The 19465-nt window shown below is 36.5% G+C and overlaps 1 protein-coding gene across 1 annotated transcript in view; it reads right to left on the minus strand.

Annotated features, from left to right (window-relative positions):
* Positions 1 to 3280: 3280 nt before the first annotated feature.
* BCAR1 (BCAR1 scaffold protein, Cas family member) overlaps positions 3281 to 19465 on the minus strand; it is a 181658-nt gene continuing 165473 nt past the window's right edge. The window contains exons 6-7 of the mRNA XM_053700537.1: positions 8868 to 8957; positions 3281 to 4187 (exon numbers count right to left, since the gene is read on the minus strand). Of these exons, the coding sequence (XP_053556512.1) occupies positions 3678 to 4187; positions 8868 to 8957 (600 nt within the window). The 3' untranslated portion in view covers positions 3281 to 3677. The remainder of the gene's footprint in view (positions 4188 to 8867; positions 8958 to 19465) is intronic.

A 19465-nucleotide genomic window follows, 5' to 3' on the forward strand; every position in this document is an offset into this window, starting at 1 on the left:
GCAAATAACTAGTGTCTTGAAAAGTTGTTTTATTTTCAATAATTATGGTAGATTTAATTATGTGTTTTTTATAAGTTCTTTTTTTGCTTTCATAAATAATCCAGTCCAAGAATATTGAAATTAAATGTGTCCAACAAGATCAGATAATTTATCATACTTCTGAAATGCTGAAAAAAAATGTAGCTTGAATTCCATTGGTTCTATATTTTTAAGGTTTTCCTGATTACAGGTGTTCTAATCCCCCTTTCTGCAAAGTTAAATGAGATGCATTATTAACTGTGAGGATCTAAAGCTAAGATTACTTAACGGGACATTAAACACTAAATAAATGCTAGATAGAATGATGCATTCAAAGAAAAGATTAGATAATAAAATTAAAGTTTTATCAGCTGTTTAAATATTGACAAAATAAAAGTCAATTTTGAGTGTCTATAAAACAATGGGAGCTGCCATGTTGTAACTTAGGTTACCTTCTCTGCAGCCAATGGATGTGTGGAATATAACAGTGTTCTGAACTTCCATTTTGAACAGGAACTGAAACGCTCACAATTTCAGAATGGAATTACAGAAAAAGGGGGCAAAATAAATAATGAAAGTACATTGCAGAGGGTTTTTTATCTATACGATTTATCATTTTAAATGCCCATCTCAAAGTGTTTAATGTCCCTTTAAAGAATTTTGCAATTTGTGCATTTAAAACAAATTGCCATAAAACAGCTGTCTTGCTGTACTCACTCTATAGCATGCAGAATACAGAGAAATAGCTAGATGGAACACCTTTCCCCATAAATCATGGAGCGGGAAAAATAGTAAAATATATTATTTAAAATGAGCACAATATTTTCAGTTTAAAATATATGTCCCTGTATTCAACTTCTTTTCTAAAGATACAGAATATAATTAACTCTGAATGTTTGTCTCATTTAAAAATAAAATTCTATTAAATCAAATACTGCCGGGTAAGAAAATATTTACCACGTTTTGTTTTATTTTTTTCAATTTTCAAGATTTCCAAATTTGGGGGAATCAAAATATTTTCTATGAAGTTCCTTGATGATCAATTAATCAATCAATAAATCAATCCATACATATGAATGTTGATTATGTCTATGTTGATATAAGCAGGTAAAAAGAAATTCATAGATCCAAGCTAGTTTAAATAAAGACAAGGCCATTCTTAAATGGACACTGTACCCAAAAAATTTCTTTTGTAATTCAGAAAGAGCATGCAATTTTAAGCAACTTTCTAATTTACTCCTATTATCAATTTTTCTTCGTTCTCTTGCTATCATTATTTGAAAAAGAAGGCATCTAAGCTTTTTTTTGGTTTCAGTACTCTGGACAGCACTTTTTTATTGGTGGATGAATTTATCCACCAATCAGCAAGGACAACCCAGGTTGTTCACCAAAAATGGGCCGGCATCTAAACTTACATTCTTGCATTTCAAATAAAGATACCAAGAGAAAGAAGAAAATTTGATAATAGGAGTAAATTAGAAAGTTGCTTAAAATTTCATGCTCAATCTGAATCACGAAAGAAACATTTTGGGTACAGTGTCCCTTTAAAGTGATGGTAAACTTGTCATGCTTTAAAATTAGGTCCGATATCTAAGCGATATTTTAGATGGACTTTAATTGATCACATGAAGATCCGCTCTGGCTGAGTTAAGAAGTGGGCGGCCGGAGTGTGGGGGATTAGAATGGCACGGCTAGATTAAGAAGTACGTTATAGGGCATCTTCATTAGAAGTGATCAATTAAAGTCCATCTTAAATATTGCTTTCATTCCGGACCTGATTTTTAAATGTCAAGTTTACCATTACTTTAATGTAAAATATAGTTATACGTCACTTAGAAGGAAGGCTTATATGTTTTGTTTTAAGGGATCAGGTCTGGAAAATAACTTCCTGTTTATTTACCATAAAAACATTGCTCTATGGTTAACTGTTCAAATGTAAAGAGGAAAAACATACAGCTATATGGCTTGACGTCACCCAACAGTAACATTACAAGTACGCTTTAATGTGACAGTATTTTCCTTGCTATCGTTTCTTCTTTGCAACAACATTGCTTTAAATACAGAAAATCTACGACATCTTAAAGTCAATAATGTACATAAAACATGTTTCTCCTAGGTTCAGCATCATAAACATTCAGAAAGGCTACGTTAGGGGTAGCCAGATAAAGGGAAGCCAGACTATGCAAGGATGTGATGATCACATAATAGTAATATATTAAGGCATTGTTTGTGACAGGCCAAGACTTGAGAAAGATATATACACTGCTCTAGCCTGTGTAGAGCCCATATTTGTACTGCCCAGTCTCTTAAAGGGATAGTAAACATTAAAATCTGCTGCAATGCATTAAAGGGATATTAAACAGTGCTCCTCAAGAAATTCTCAGTGTAGCCCCTGCCCAAAGTGTTTTAAGAGCAGAGGATTTTTAAAATCGAAGCTTTTATTCTGTCAGTTCTGGGAATGAGCAAACCTGACTCCCTGTTATCTAGTCTATTTACTAGCCTAGAAGTTTTATGACATCAGGCTAAGATAAAACTTCCTGCAATGGGCCCCTGGACCTCCTTATAGGGCTCTGACAGGAAGCACAAATATAGTGTAAAAAAAAAAAGTATAATAATCAATTTAATAGATGAATAATACCTTTTGCAAGGATTTCTATTAAGTATAAGCAACTGCTTAGTGTGTTTTTATTACAACAACTAAACAGACTGTCTAACATCCCTTTAGAAGGTTAATGCTTACCTCAAACAATGTGAAAACAGCATTTTTCACCCTCTACTGCAATCTGGAGTGGACGCAAGCTCTAGTAAGATTCTGTGGGGAGGGTGGTATGGGCTAAGATTGACTAAACTCAGCAGGGGGCTGGCAGCACTGGTTAAAGATCAGCACCAGAGTGAGTGCATTATAAGGTTAAAAACTCTTAAGGTAAACACTGTCCTATCACTGCATTGCCATTGTTTTGCAACATTTACTGTCTCTTCAACTTACAACTTCATAGAGTGGTTTATGTATGTAGCGAGGGAGAGGCACTTGCGTCTCTTGGCTTCAATATATCATGCTACTTTAGTTCAATGTTGCCCAGTCTAACCAAGTTTACAATTTAGGGATGCAAAACTCATAAATGATGCGTATAATATATAATGGTAAGAGGGTATGTTTCAAACCCTGCTTCATTTTAATGTTTTTCAAATGGAACTTGCCTAAGCTGATTACATGACCAAATCTGAGCCTCTAAGTTCCTCTTATAAAACAGGAGACAGCAGGAAAGGGCATAAATCATTTTTTATGTAGCATATCTCTTCAGTAGAGTAAGCATTTGTGGTATTGCCATTTTAACAAATAACAAATGATAAGAGACAATCTAAAAATCAAACAGTACACCGTTTACTCATCTGTAAGAGACAGAATGAATGTGTTCTGATTTTTTTCAAAGAATTTGAATTATTTACAGTTATATTGGAAAACTACTTGCAGTTCAACATTCCATTTGAAATGAATGTATAGAGTAGTGCATTTTCCAAGAAAAAGTCACAGAGTCACTGTTCAATATAACGATATCTTATGTGTGAATATTTTGCCCAGTTTGTTTCTAAAGAGATATTGTATTATGTTTCTTTGCTCTATCACACTCAGTCATTGGGCAATTGAGCTTTATGTCCCATCACATGGAAGCCAATTGACCCAAAACCATTCTAAATTGTTGGGTGCTGTTGCTGAGGTCCTTAACTCTATCCACCATATCTTTAGCTGCTGAGGGGGATGGATACTGAAGTGCTGCTGTCTTCGTAGTAAGGACTATCTCCTTGAGCTTGTCACATAAAAGGTTGCTGTAGTGGGTGACCTTGTTTCGGATGTCCTGAGCTTTGGCTTGGCGTGACAAAGTGTCCCCAATGAAAACCAATTTGTGGGCACTAAGAATAACAAACTTGCTGTGAGCCACAAATATTTTGGGAGGCTGGTTACTGCTGATGGAGCTGTAAAAGGCATCAATAGCGTTGGTCAGGGTGGTCACGTTAGCCTCGCATTGCTCCTGGTAGAAGAGGAGTAGTTGTCGATCAACGTTGCTTAGTGCACTCCTAACTTGGATGTAGTGTTGAGGAGGTGTCCAGTTTGACAAGTCACTCTCTATGGGCCGTGCAACTTCCTCTTCCAGACGTTCAAACTGCTTGAGCTTTGTCACAAACAAAAGTAAAAAAGTATTTTAGTTGCCTAATATAGTGTGAAATACAGACATGCAAATTGACATGAATGCAGTTAAAAAGGGTAGAGATGGACCGAAAATGATATAAGGAATAAAGCACAACAAACAAATCAACTAGTTTCACATAGGCCTAGACAATACTTGTAGACTTTACTACCTGGTGGCTAGATTAGCATGAGAGTCATTTGAGATACAGTGATAGTCCGAGGGATTTTAGTGAAGTCTAGTTGAAGTAATTGTTAGTTTTTTTGCTGATTGGATGTGATGTGTTTATACATAGGTAGTTTTAATAAGTTTGTTCAGGGCTTTCATAAACTGTGCTGTGTGTTAGGAAACAGTTTTATATCAATATATTTTTTGTTTTTTTTATCCAGAAACCAAGTATGAAGGAATACAAAAATACATATAACCGTAATAAAATTTTGTAGAGCACTTGCCTATTAGACAGTTGTGTCACCAAATAGCCACTTATAAAATCTGTAGGGTCAGATGAGTTACTGTACCAACATAAGGCACTGAGGTTACTGTTGTTATTTGGAGCCCAATGATCTTAAAGGGACATTATACACTCATTTTTTCTTTGCATAAATGTTTTTTAGATGATTTATTTATATAGCCCATAAAGGTTTTTTTTTTTTTTTTTTAAATGTATAGTTTTGCTTATTTTTTTATAACATTGCTCTGATTTTCAGACTCCTAACCAAGCCCCAAAGTTTTATGAGAATACCGTCAGCTACCTTCTCCAGCTTGCTCCTGTTTGTGTAAAGGGTCTTTTCATATGCAAAAGAAGGGGGAGGGGGAGTGTCTTATTTGCCACTTGCAGTGGGCTTTCCAGCTACCTTTTCAACAGAGCTAAACTAAGAGCTTCTAAGTAAGTTTTTAACAGTTTTATACTGGATTTTTATATCAGTACCTGTGCAGTTATATGAAAATGAGTGTATACTGTCCCTTTAAGCTCTCTGCTCTAGTGAGATTATCTGAGATGTCTTGTCAGGACTGTGAGTTCCTCTAATCATTTTAGAAAGACAAATATAGATTTAAATATATTTCTGGATGTGATGGTGAGACAGATACATTAAAGCATAATGCTCAAAAGAAGTCCCCAAAGATGTGTAATTTCTCTCCATGGGTCAAATAACACGTAGCGCACTTATTACAAGTTGAAAGTAAAAAGTCAGCATGTGAGTGAAAGACCAAGGAGCGCTAACTTCAGGACTTTGGATATCGCGACCGCAGTAACGCATTCTTCACATAGACTTCTTTGGGGGCACGCTACAAAACCAAAAACTATCAGTTATTGCTAACGCTCTGACCCAACACTGCACTAGATGAACTACGCTGAAGCCGAAGATGTTAGGAATACATTCCTATGTTCTTCACATAGAAGAAAATATTATTTATATATATATATATATATATATATATATGATTATTTTTTTGTAAAATATTTAGCCATACCTATATAGCTATATGAATATGTACAAATATAAATATATATATATTGTATATTCAAATATATGTATATATAGAAATATCCAGTGAAATTAAGGTAGTACACAGTTTCAAAAGGCTGAACCTTTTATTAGAGCAACGTTTCGGGGCTCCTGCCCCTTTCTCAAGCTTGAGAAAGGGGCAGGAGCCCCGAAACGTTGCTCTAATAAAAGGTTCAGCCTTTTGAAACCATGTTCTACCTTCATTTCACTGGATATACATTGTTACCTTGGGGCCTGAGGGGTGGTCCTATTAGGTATTGCACCGGACACTACTTACATTAAGAAAAATGTACCTATTGGATGTGAGTGCAAATCCCACCAGCTTTCCTTATGTATATATAGAAATATATATTTTAAAATAAAAAGAAAATTTTCTTCTAAGAGAAGAACATAAGAATGCATTTTTATTCAAAACACATTAAAACATATTAAAGATGATACTACATATTTAAATGTGTTTAACTATATACATATATATATACATTGGAACCCTTCCCAGTCAAACACCTTGCCATTTAGCATATCCCTTTTTAACCCTTTTAAAACTTTTTTATCAATATTTATATTTTATTAAAACGTGTATAAATGAGTGTAATAGTTTATTTTAATATGTTTTTGATGGGTTTTATGAAACTTTTTTTAACTCTTACACTTTACTTCAGGTCTCAAGTAGCGCTAAATATTCTAGCGCAGTTTTGGCTTTCAATCGTGTGCAACCTATAACTTTCAACCTGTAATATCAGCACATGTTAGCATGTTTTTGGCCTCCATTCAAAGTATAGGTTGCGCTAAACCGTCTCTGGTAAACGCTTTTTAACACAAACTTGTAATATCAAGTCACGTTCTGATATTAGCACAGTCCGGTGATATTGTGTATCACTACCAGCGCTATCATTTGCTGGCCACTTGTAATCTGACCCCATGTTGGCAAGTTTATGATCATCAGGCCCTGGAGCGGGGTAATAAACCCTTATCTGAATTAATGTGAATTAATATTAATTTCCCAGATGCACAAATTAAGTTTCTATTTAAGATTTTTTATTTTATAAACAATAAACAACACTCTTATAAGATTGCATAGTACGCCATCTACTGGAAAATAATAATATATTAATTATATATATATATATATATATATATATATATATATATATATACATATATATATATATATACATATATATATACAGGTGAAACATGAAAAATTAGAATATCGTGCAAAAGTTCATTTATTTCACTAATGCAACTTAAAAGGTGAAACTAATATATGAGATAGACTCATTACATGCAAAGCAAGATCGTTCAAGCCGTGATTTGTCATAATTGTGATGATAATGGCTTACAGCTCATGAAAACCCCAAATCCACAATCTCAGAAAATTAGAATATTACATGCAATCAATAAAACAAGGATTGTACATAGAACAATATCGGACCTCTGAAAAGTATAAGCATGCATACTGTATGTACTCAGTACTTGGTTTGGGCCCCTTTTGCAGCAATTACTGCTTCAATGTGGCGTGGCATGGAAGCTATCAGCCTGTGGCACTGCTGAGGTGTTATGGAAGACCAGGATGCTTCAATAGCGGCCTTCAGCTCTTCTGCATTGTTCGGTCTCATGTCTCTCATCTTTCTCTTGGCAATGCCCCATAGATTCTCTATGGGGTTCAGGTCAGGCAAGTTTGCTGGCCAATCAAGCACAGTAATCCCACGGTCATTGAACCAGGTTTTGGTGCTTTTGGCAGTGTTGGCAGGTGCCAAGTCCTGCTGGAAAATGAAGTCAGCATCCTCATAGAGCTCGTCTGCGGAAGGAAGCATGAAGTGCTCCAATATCTCCTGGTAGACGGCTGCGTTGACCCTGGACTTAATGAAGCACAGTGGACCAACACCAGCAAATGACATGGCTCCCCAAATCAACACAGACTGTGGAAACTTCACACTGGACTTCAAGCATCTTGCAGTGTGTGCCTCTCCATTCTTCCTCCATACTCTGGGTCCTTGGTTTCCAAATGAGATGTAAAATTTGCTCTCATCAGAAAAGAGGACTTTGGACCACTGAGCAACAGATCAGGTCTGTTTTTCTTTAGCCCAGGTAAGACGCTTCTGACGTTGTTTGTTGTTCAGGAGTGGCTTCACAAGAGGAATACGACATTTGAAGCCCATGTCCAGGATCCGTCTCTGTGTGGTGGCTCTTGATGCACTGACTCCAGCCTCAGTCCACTCCTTGTGAAAGTCCCCAACACTTTTGAATGGCCTTTTCCTGACAATTCTCTCCAGGCTGCGGTCATCCCTGCTGCTTGTGCACCTTTTTCTTCCACACTTTTCCGTTCCACATAACTTTCTATTAATGTGATTTGATACAGCACTTTGGGAACATCCAACTTCTTTTGCAATTACCTTTTGAGGCTTTCCCTCCTTATGGAGGGTTTCAATGATGGTTTTCTGCACAACTGTCAGGTCAGCAGTGTTTCCCATGATTGTGATTCCTACTGAACCAGACTGAGAGACCATTTAAAGGCTCAGGAACCCTTTGCAGGTGTTATGGCTTAATTAGCTGATTAGAGTGGGACATTTTGAGCCTAGAATATTGCACCTTTTCACAATATTCTAATTTTCTGAGATTGTAGATTTGGGGTTTTCATGAGCTGCAAGCCATAATCATCACAATTATGACAAATCACAGCTTGAACTATCTTCCTTTGCATGTAATGAGTCTATCTCATATATTAGTTTCACCTTTTAAGTTGCATTAGTGAAATAAATGAACTTTTGCACGATATTCTAATTTTTCGAGTTTCACCTGTATACATAGTCCATGGTCCACTTCACCAAAGTAGCCAAACACCTGGGTGCATGAATGTATCTAATAATTGATTCAAGGATCATCTTACTTTGAAGCTATATATCTAAAGGGCTTAGTCCCTCTGCTTTGTTGGTTTTCTTTTTCTTTTCTATGCACAATTGTCTCTTATCAGATCTTATTTATGGTATTTAATTATAGATTCAGAAGATGACCTGTCATTTTGTGCACAATATGTCCCTCATTCATCTCCTGAAGAGCCCACCTTTTGGCATGCCCTCTCAAATCTCTCCCACTATATTTGTCTTGACATATCTATATGCTGTAGGCACAGTAATGATCAATGCTATCGTTTTACCTGTTGTTGCTCCAAATGACCTTTTCCTTGTCGTATAATGTTTCCTTTTTCTAACAATTCCTTCTGAGTTTTCTCAAATTCTTCCTTCCCCTGAGATAAAATAACAAATTAACAGATTAGGTATATAACACAAGTGATGTGGTTTTATGTCTTTAGATATTAAATGTCACTAGAACAGACAAAAAACTTAAAGGGACATAATAATAGTGCAAACTGTTTCCCACAATAGATAATACATATAGTGAAAAATATACATTCATTAAAATGTGTGCCTTAAAGGGACATGAAATACAAACAAATTTCCATACTGATTGAGCATACTATTTTATATCTTTATTTGAAAATGCAGGAATGTAAGCTTACGAGTCAACCCATTTTTGGTTCAGCAACCTGGATAGAGCTTGCTGATTAGTGGCTGCATTTAGCCACCAATCAGCAAGCGCTACCCAGGTGCTGAACAAAAGATGGGCCAGCTTGTAAGCTTACATTCCTGCTTTTTCAAATAAAGATTCAAAGAGAACAAAGAAAAACTGATAATAGGAGTAAATTAGAAAGTTGCTTAAAATTGCATGCTCTATCAGAATCATGAAAGAAAAAAAAAATTGTATTCACGGTTCAGTATCCCTTTAAAGTTACAAACTTCAACAAGATTTTTTTTTTTAAAGCTGTCATATTAATGATGAACACTAGGTGGTGCTATATACACACAAATAAAACCCCTAAATTACCATCCTATTTTTCAACTTGAGGTGAGCAGATTTTTTCTTATTGTAATCAATATATATATATTCCACAATGGATCAACAATCGCACCATCTGGAGAACAGCTTCCAGGGTACACTATATATAAATAATATTACTCTCCCAAGATGCAAAATTAGGCATTCATCTTATAATCAGTGCTTATTTTAAGGGATTAAATGTCCTGTTGTCAAGCATTAATTTGGTATAACAAAACCTTATCCCATTTAATAATAACACACAAACACAGAGATGGGTTTAGTCCCAGTAGGGTCAATTTTATTGAACAGCCACAAGAATATACGGCAAGTGGTCGCAATCAAGTCCTAAAATAACCCCTGCATAGATGGTCACAGCTCAGACCTGTTGACAGAGTGGTGCCCAGCTATAACGCCCTCAGCCCAGGACAACACATAGGAGATCTTTGGCCCAATGCGTACACAAAGAGAAGTGCCCCCAGGCTCACACTAAGGGAGGACTCTCCCCTTTGCAATGGCAGTCACTCAACTCATCTGTCCACTCACTGTCTGGGCTGTGACCAACCGCCTATGCTAGGGTGGTATGAAAATAAGACCCCAAACCTGTAGGACCCTTGACAGCTAGTCGTGCAGCGTGCTTTACTAAGGCTGCAGACATATACAGCTTTGTCCACTAATCCTGCTGGCTCCACAGAAAAAAAACTAGCAAACTGATTGGTCACCACTACAGGAAGTCTTCAGGATGAGCAGCATAACCCTTAGAAGCCTTCCTTCTTATGCCTTCAAGTGGACAGATGACCTGGGCCTAACGATGACCCTTTGGTATTGGAACAATCATGTCCCCTAAACAGCCATACACCCCAAACCCCCCAATGCAATTAACCCCTTTGTGTGCAATAGAAGTGAGGATACTAGGTTTTCAGGTACTGGTAATTTTGTAGATTAGATTTAGCTATACCTGTATTGCAATAACTAATGGATATCAGGCTACTTAATACAACCTATGTACTGTAAACTTATAAGAATATGATTGTATCATATAAATATAAGTCTATAAATGGCTACCAGCATCGATAGAAGCCGGTAGCCATTTATAGACTTATATTTATATGATACAATCATATTCTATTTATTGTTTAAGAAAATGAGTAACTCATAGATAGGTCAAATTAATAGGGTTAAAGACAAGTCTAAAAAGTCTCTAATTAACTTCCAATTCCAAATAAGAGGTTAAGACACGGAGCTCCTTGCAGATACGTGATGCGACCTCACAGTTTGGCAGCTAACTCTGCCCCCAGCATGCAGCATTACATAACAATTCATTATTTTATTTATTATTTTTAAAGCGTATGATCAAATCAATATTTTTTGAGGGGGCACAGCATTCCATTTGGGTGGGCATTGCCCCCCAATGCCCCCCCCTTGGAGCTGACCCTAGCCTCTTGGCCTCTCAAATGTTATATAGACTGGTTTTGTATCATCTTACAAACACAACGCACAGCCATTGATTTATATATACAGTGGGGTTTTTTGTTTTATGGAGAGCTGTATTGCTGATTTTATGTTTGTTTTTTTTTCTTTAAATCTTCTAATAAAGCTAAAAACAGATATTAATATAAAATAAATGGCTTAGAGGCATTTAAAACTAACTTTGTTATCTAAATGTGCATTGTGTTGCAGTCCAGGGTTACATCCATTGACAATAGATTTGAGTTTATTGTATATAAATATATAATATAATAATATAATTTATTTAATTAGGGACACATACAATTGCTAGTGTGTGTGTGTGTGTGTGTGTTTTTACTTAAAAAACCAAACCAAATTCATGCAAAACTTCTTTTTGATTTTAATGTCCATTTAAAGTCAATGTTTACAATATAATTGACAATTTTGTGCATGAACCCAAAGAGGCCATAGACATCTGCAGTGAAGATTTTAGATCCCTGGCATTTTTAGAAACACTATAATTTCAAGTTCATTGCATAAAATTTAGACCTACAGAAGCTTTGTCGTTTTTACTATTAGACCTCTGAAGATATTTGTTAAATGATCAATTTCCAGTAATTGCTCAGATTCCTTTTAGCTGCTGGACGGCTAATTTATGTGTCCTCAGCCATTTCTGTAATAAAGTTGTGTGAATGCTTTAAGATCAGCTGATAAATAGGACTAAAGACCCTGTGTTAGTGGAACAAGTATTGAGATTACATCATTTGGTCCTGGAATCATGGCAAGAATTTCTTCCTGCGTCATTTTTAGGCACTGACACTTATAAGGAAACTTGCTCCGTGTGGTCCTGGTACGTATAAGGAATAACATTTCCTTTTGTCTGAAAAATATTAATATTCACAGGGAAAAATGTATTTTAATTACATATTTTTTCATATAAGTTTAAGGATTATGTGTAGAAAGTAACTTTTTTTTAAATGTGTCTTGTGCTCCTGTATCTGCCTATTAAAGGGATGTTCCAGCACTAGTTATGCTAGGGTCACAGAATAGTTAGCAAAATAAGTTTAAAGAAAAAAAAAAAAAGTCTGCTTAGCCTTCCAGAAGCTACACACAAGCTAAACTGTAGAAAGACAACACCTCCTTACTCAGGTCGATATTTTTATTTAAAGAGAAGGGGTGCGGTGAGTTCAGATTTTTATTTAAAGGGTCATGAAAGTGATACATCACTTCTTGTCACTGCAAATATAACTCCAGCTCTAAGGGGCAGTGCATTGTAAAACTGGTTTCCCTTTAATGTATTTAAATTGACTTGTTATACAAGCTGCAGAATTAAAATGTACAGCAAAAGAGTCCTTTAGGTATATTTTTGTACATAAAATAACTGTCTTCTAAGACAAATCGCAACCCAATCAATTGGGCTGAGCTTTTATCGAGAGCAAACTCATTAGCTAATATCTGTATGTTTAAATAAAATCCTCCTTATTGTATCTCTCATTGCATACACAGTGAGACCAATACTTAATATGAAATTGCAGCGATGCGGCAAAATATTTAAAAGGGGTTCGATGTGAAGTCAAGAAAGCCGGCAAAATATTCCAAAGAACTGACAGTACTGTTTAAAGCAGTGCTTTCCAAACTGTGTGTTGGCGGCAGTATGTAGGTGTGTCCCTGCTTCAGCACAATTTTTTTTTTTTTTAATTTTTTTTTACATTTTATTTTGGTTTCCGACTTTCTGCCTGCCTGCTACGCATATCACATGGTTGACACGTGATTGATACCTAGTGAGTCACAGATCATCTTAACCTATTAGCGCAGTTCAGCGGGAACTGAAACTATTCCCATTGACGGCACATTGGCTGCTGACTGCACGTGTAGTCTCCTCAATCGGCTCATGACTGCACGTGTAGTCTCCTCAATCGGCTCATGACTGCATGTGTAGTCAGTGAGTGGGACAGCAGTGTGTTTGCAGCTCAGCCTAACGCTGAGCAGAAGTTAAAGTGTTGTTTTTTTGCAGCTAGCTCCCAGTAGTGAGTGCATTGCTGCTCCTGCTCTTGATATATGAATAGGAAGCTTAAAAATGCTTGATGATGAAATGCGAGTGTCTTTATCTAATATTCCACTAAATATTCAGAAACTGTGTTCATCCCATCAACCTCATACATCCCATTAAAATAGTAAGTAGTTATTGGTGTTATAAACTTTTTTTCATTCTTGCACATACTTACTGTTACTTGTAAATACATTACGTTATTATATCATTTATGTTTGTGTCCATATCTCTTAAAGCAAGTTAGTTTAACCTCCTGTTTGCCAGTACAACTGAGTTACTGTGTCACAAAGTGATGTAGGTCTAAAAAGTGTGTCGCCAACATGAAATGTTTGGAAAGCTCTGGTTTAAAGGTTGCATCACTGAGAGGCGTCTTACCATACATTTCAGTGGGTGCCGATGCTACTCTGATACCGACGATATATTCAAAGCAGCATCACTACTTACATCAAATATAATGTAATGTAAATGATCCCAATATACAGAACTGTATGCGAATACAATCTACATGTGTCAACAGAAACTCAACCCCTGTTATTATAATACAATAGTGTAGTAAACATATCAATAATACACCTATAGAAGCAGGGGGATTGTGGGTATACTGTATGCTATATACAATGTTTACTGTATATGTATTGCATAGTGTTAGAATATGTCTGTGAGCTTTTCAGTTGCTGTTAGAAATGGAAGTGCAGACCACTGTTATATTACAGACCGTCATTGGCTGCACACCAGGGTAGATTTGATTTAAATCACAATTTAAATACTAAACAGTAAGACCGATTTAAACCATGGTTTTCATTTTTAGAATAATACGTTTTCAGATTATTTTTTCTAGGTATATCCGACCATTACTGATTTGGTTATATATCATTAGAAATACATAGATAGATCATTGAAATGAATTAAATTATTTGGAGGTGAACTATCCCCAGTTAATTGGTTAATCATTCATATTTGGTCAACTTTTCACCTGTACTTTATTGGAAGGAGAAAGATAATGATTACATTAATAATAACAATTTAAATAGTTGTATTTAACTAAAACAATAACAGTATTTATCATTTTAAATTTTTGTCCCTCCCTCCTCACAATAAGGTCCTTGTGCAGATTTGTTTCACTCCACACATCTTCTATTCAGTGAGCTTCTTGAAACTTAGTATGGGTTGATTCTGTGTACATAGATTTGCATGGAAGGAATGGCATTAAAGGGACAGTAAAGTCAAAATTAAACTTTCATGATTTAGAAAGAACATGTAATTTTTAAAATTTTCCAATTTACTTATCATATCTAATTTGCTTTGTTCTCTTGGTATCTATTGATCAAAAGCATGTATAGGTAGACTCAGAAGCAATGCACTACTCCGAGCTAGCTGCTTGTCACTGTCTGACCCAATGTATTCAGCTAGACCCCAGTAGAGCATTGCTCTCCTTCAACAAAGGATTCCAAATGAATGAAATTAAGCAAATCTGATAATAGAAGTAAATCTGAAATCTTAAAATGATATGCACTATCTGAAACCCAAAAGTTATCTTTCATGATTATGTCCCTTTAAGGTCTATTTATCAACTCTGTATGTTAAAGGGACACTGAACCCAATTTTTTTCGTTCACGATTCAGATAGAGCATGAAATTTTAAGCAACTTTCTAATTTACTCCAATTATTAATTTTTCTTCATTTTCTTGCTATCTTTATTTTAAAAGCAGGAATGTAAATCTTAGCAGCCAGCCCATTTTAGGTTCAGCACCATGGATAGCGCTAACTTATTGGAGGCTTACATTTACCCGCCAATAAGCAAGCATAACCCAGGTTCTCAACCAAAAATGGTCCAGCTCCTATGCATCACATTCTAGCTTTTTAAATAAAGATAGCAAGAGAACAAAGAAAAATTGATAATAGGAGTAAATTAGAAAGTTGCTTATAATTGCATGCTCTATCTGAATTATGAAAGAAAATGTTTGGCTTTAGTGTCCCTTTAATGTTATAACATTTTTCTGTGAAGAAGGGGCCATGTTATTTGTGCAGAAACAAATTTACAGTCTTGAGAACTACAAAACCAATACTAAGTGATAATATCTTCAAGATAGAAAAATTATCCAAAATAATCTGACAGAAACCTTTGGGAGAGCATGACATTGTGAACGGATTAATGGAATTAATTTTCCAAAACAAAACAAAACAAAAAAAGCATTACAGCCATGAATATACAGCATGTTGTTATATAATTAAAAACAAATCTATATTTCAGGATGAATAACCTTTGGATTATAATGTACCTTAAATAGAAACTATCTTCAGATAGAATTTCCTCAAAAAAATCCAATTTAAATAAATATTTTTTTAAAAAAAATTGATTTTTTTCCACCCTGCTGCACACTCTAGTGACCTATTTATAGCTGTCCCTAATTGGCCACACTTACAACATGGCAGTTCCCATTGTTTTATAGACACTAAAGGGCCGAGTTATCATATGTCGGGCGGACATGATCCACTGACATGATCCGATATCGCTGAATGCCGACAGCATACACTGTTGGCATTTAGCATTGCACAAGCAGTTCTGGTGAACTGCTTGTGCAATGCCATCCCCTGCAGATTCGCCTCTAGCAGGGGGTGTCAATCAACCCGATCGTATTCGATCGGGCTGATTGCTGTTTGCCGCCTCAGAGTTGACAGACCAGTTAAGGAGCAGCGTTCTTAAGACCGCTGCTTCTTAACTGCTGTTTCCTGCGAGCTTGAAGGCTCGTGCAGAAACAGCTGCATTTGGCTAATTGACCGCTTGGTAAATCGGCCCCTAAAACTTTACACTTATTTTGTCAATATTTAAACAGCTAATATAACTTTAAAAACATACATCTACATGTTATTCTCAGACTAATCTTTTCTTTGAATGCATAATTTTATCTAGCATTTATTTAGTGTTTAATATTGCTTTAAAGCGTGATTGTACTTATCTTTTATTGTCTGTATTTTTACTTATTTTAAGAATGTGATTGTGTGTTCGCATTATTCATATTTCATAATATTGCAAACGCAATAGCACAATTGTGTTTTACTTCTAATATTGCGAATGTAATGGCGCGATTGTGTTTTAATTATAATACTGTGCGTCACTGTAGCAGATGTGTTATTAATATAGAACACGTTTGCTACAGAGCAATTGTAGTGCAAGAGTGCATGCACAGCCTTATATATTATAATATTATATTAATATTTCAAATGTGCAACTTTAATGGGACACAAAATCCAATATTATTCTTTCATGTTTCAGATAGAGCATGCAATAAAAATTTTCTTCGTTCTCTTGGTATCTCTATATGAAAAGTTAGGAATGTAAGCTTAGGAGCCGGACCATTTTTGGTTCACCACCCTGGGTAGTGCTTGCTGATTGGAGGCTACATGTTGAACCCATGCAGAACCAAATATGGGCCGGCTCCTATGCGTACATTACTGCTTTTTGAAATAAAGATGCTGAGAGAACGAAGAAAAATGTATAATAGGAGTAAATTAGAAAGTTGTTTAAAATGGCATGCTCTATCAGAATCATGAAAGAAAAAAATTGGGTTTTGTATCCCTTTAACCCCTTAAGGACCGACGATGTACAGGGTACGTCCTCTAAAAAAAACACTTAATGACCGAGGACGTACCCCATACGTTGTCGGTCTTGGAAAGCGGTGGAAGTGATCCTGATAGCTTCCAGCCGCTTTCCGGTTATTGCAGTGATGCCTCGATATCGAGGCATCCTGTAATAATCATACATGGCCAACCGATACAGAGAGAACCACTCTGTGGCCCCATCATTGATGGGTGGGAGGCGACGTAGGAGGCGGGTGGGCAGCCATCGATGCATGGCTGATGCAAGAGGGGGGCGGGATTGTGAATGGAATCGCCGGGGGCACGCACGGACGCATTCTAAGATCTAAGTAATCTGGGAGGGGGTGGGGGTGATGGTCTTTGGGGGGGGGAGCTACACTACAGAAAAAACAATAAAAATGAAAAAGAAATCTATTTTTTGTAAACTGGGTACTGGCAGACAGCTGCCAGTACCCAAGATGGCTCCCAAAAAGGTAGAGGGGGAGGGTTAGAGAGCTTTTGGGGGGGATCAGGGAGGTTGGGGGCTAAGGGGGGATTCTACACAGCAGCATATGTAAATATGCTTAAAAAAATAAAAAATTAAAAGATACCTTTTATATTAGTACTGGCAGACTTTCTGCCAGTACTTAAGATGGCGGGGACAATTGTGGGGAGTGGGAGGGAAAAGAGCTGTTTGGGAGGGATTAGGGGGTGTGGTGTGTCAAGTGGGAGGCTGATCTCTACACTAAAGCTAAAATTAACCCTGCAAGCTCCCTACAAGCTACCTAATTAACCCCTTCACTGCTAGACATAATACCCGTGTGATGCACAGCGGCATTTAGCAGCCTTCTAATTACCAAAAAGCAACGCCAAAGCCATATATGTCTGCTATTTCTGAACAAAGGGGATCCCAGAGACGCATTTACAACCATGTGTGCCATAATTACACAAGCTGTTTGTAAATAATTTTAGTGAGAAACCTAAAATTGTGAAAAATAACCTAACGTTTTTTTTTTATTTGATCGCATTTGGTGGTGAAATGGTGGCATGAAATATACTAAGATGGGCCTAGATCAATACTTTGGGTTGTCTACTACACTACACTAAAGCTAAAAGTAACCCTACATGCTCCCTAATTAACCCCTTCACTGCTGGGCATAATACACCACAGTGTGGTGCGCAGTGGCATTTAGCGGCCTTCTAATTACCAAAAAGCAACGCCAAAGCTATATATGTCTGCTATTTCTGAACAAAGGGGATCACAGAAAAGCATTTACAACAATTTATGCCATAATTGCACAAGTTGTTTGTAAATAATTTCAGTGAGAAACCTAAAGTTTGTGAAAACATTTGTGAAAAGTTAACGATTTTTTTTATTTGATCGCATTTGGTGGTGAAATGGTGGCATGAAATATACCACAATGGGCCTAGATCAATACTTTGGGATGTCTACTAAAAAAATATATATATGTCAAGGGATATTTAGGGATTCCTGATAGATATCAGTGTCCCAATGTAACTAGCGCTAATTTTGAAAAAAAGGGGTTTGGAAATAACAAAGTGCTACTTGTATTTATGGCCCTATAACTTGCAAAAAAAGCAAAGAACATGTAAACATTGGGTATTTATAAACTCAGAACAAAATTTAGAAACTATTTAGCATGGGTGTTTTATGGGTGTTTTTGGTGGTTGTAGATGTGTAACAGATTTTGGGGGTCAAAGTTAGAAAAAGTGTGTTTTTCCATTTTTTCATCATATTTTATAAAAAAAAATTATAGTAAATTATAAGATATGATGAAAATAATGGTATATTTAGAAAGTCCATTTAATGGCGAGAAAAACTGTATATAATATGTGTGGGTACAGTAAATGAGTAAGAAGAAAATTACAGCTAAACACAAACACCGCAGAAATGTAAAAATAGCCCTGGTCCTAAACGGACAGAAAATGGAAAAGTGCTGTGGTCATTAAGGGGTTAATCATTCAGTCAAAGTATCTAAAAAAAAATGACTGAATAGCTTTTCTTCAAATTTGCAACTTTTGCAGTTGTTGTCATCTAAATAATATAATGCATAAACTTGTGTACCAAAGGGAATCATGGCAAAACGATAGCCAATGGGAAGGGGAGAAATATACTGAAATATACTCATAAATAAAGGACAGTGATGCAATGGCACAGCATGGAAACATGTAACACCCAGGGCTTGATAAGATAATGTAGGGGAGAGGCCACCAAGCGAAGGGGAAAAAAGATAGCAAAGGAGTAGAGGGGGCTTTATGGGAAACTGTAGAGAAGTAAAGAGAGCACAAAGTAAAGGAGCAGCCGTCATGATGAATGTAGTAACAGCTACGTAATCATAGGCTACCAGGTGTGCAGTATTCAACAGGACAGTCCCATATTTTAGCAGGCTGTCCAGTAAACTATTCACAAAGATACCGGACATTTAAATGTATTCAGCTACAGACAGAGGGGTAGATTTATCAAACAGCAGATGCTGCTTTCTACGCCCCAGGTTTCAGGCTACAGACTGCTGCTCCTTAACTTGTCCGCCACCTTTTAGGCGACGGACTCTAATCATCCCGATCCGATCGGAATGATTGACACCCCCCGCTAGCGGCCGATTGGTCGCAAATGTGCGGGGGACGGCATTGCACAATGCGGGGGACGGCATTGCACAAGCAATACTTGTGTAATGATAAATGCCGACAGCGTATTTCGGCATTTAGCGATAGCGGGCGGACATGATTCGCTACAGCGCATCATGTCTGACAGCCATTTGATAAATCTACCCTAGAGAATACAA

This window comes from Bombina bombina, chromosome 1 (assembly GCF_027579735.1).
Source record: "Bombina bombina isolate aBomBom1 chromosome 1, aBomBom1.pri, whole genome shotgun sequence".
Taxonomy (NCBI): Eukaryota; Metazoa; Chordata; class Amphibia; order Anura; family Bombinatoridae; genus Bombina; species Bombina bombina.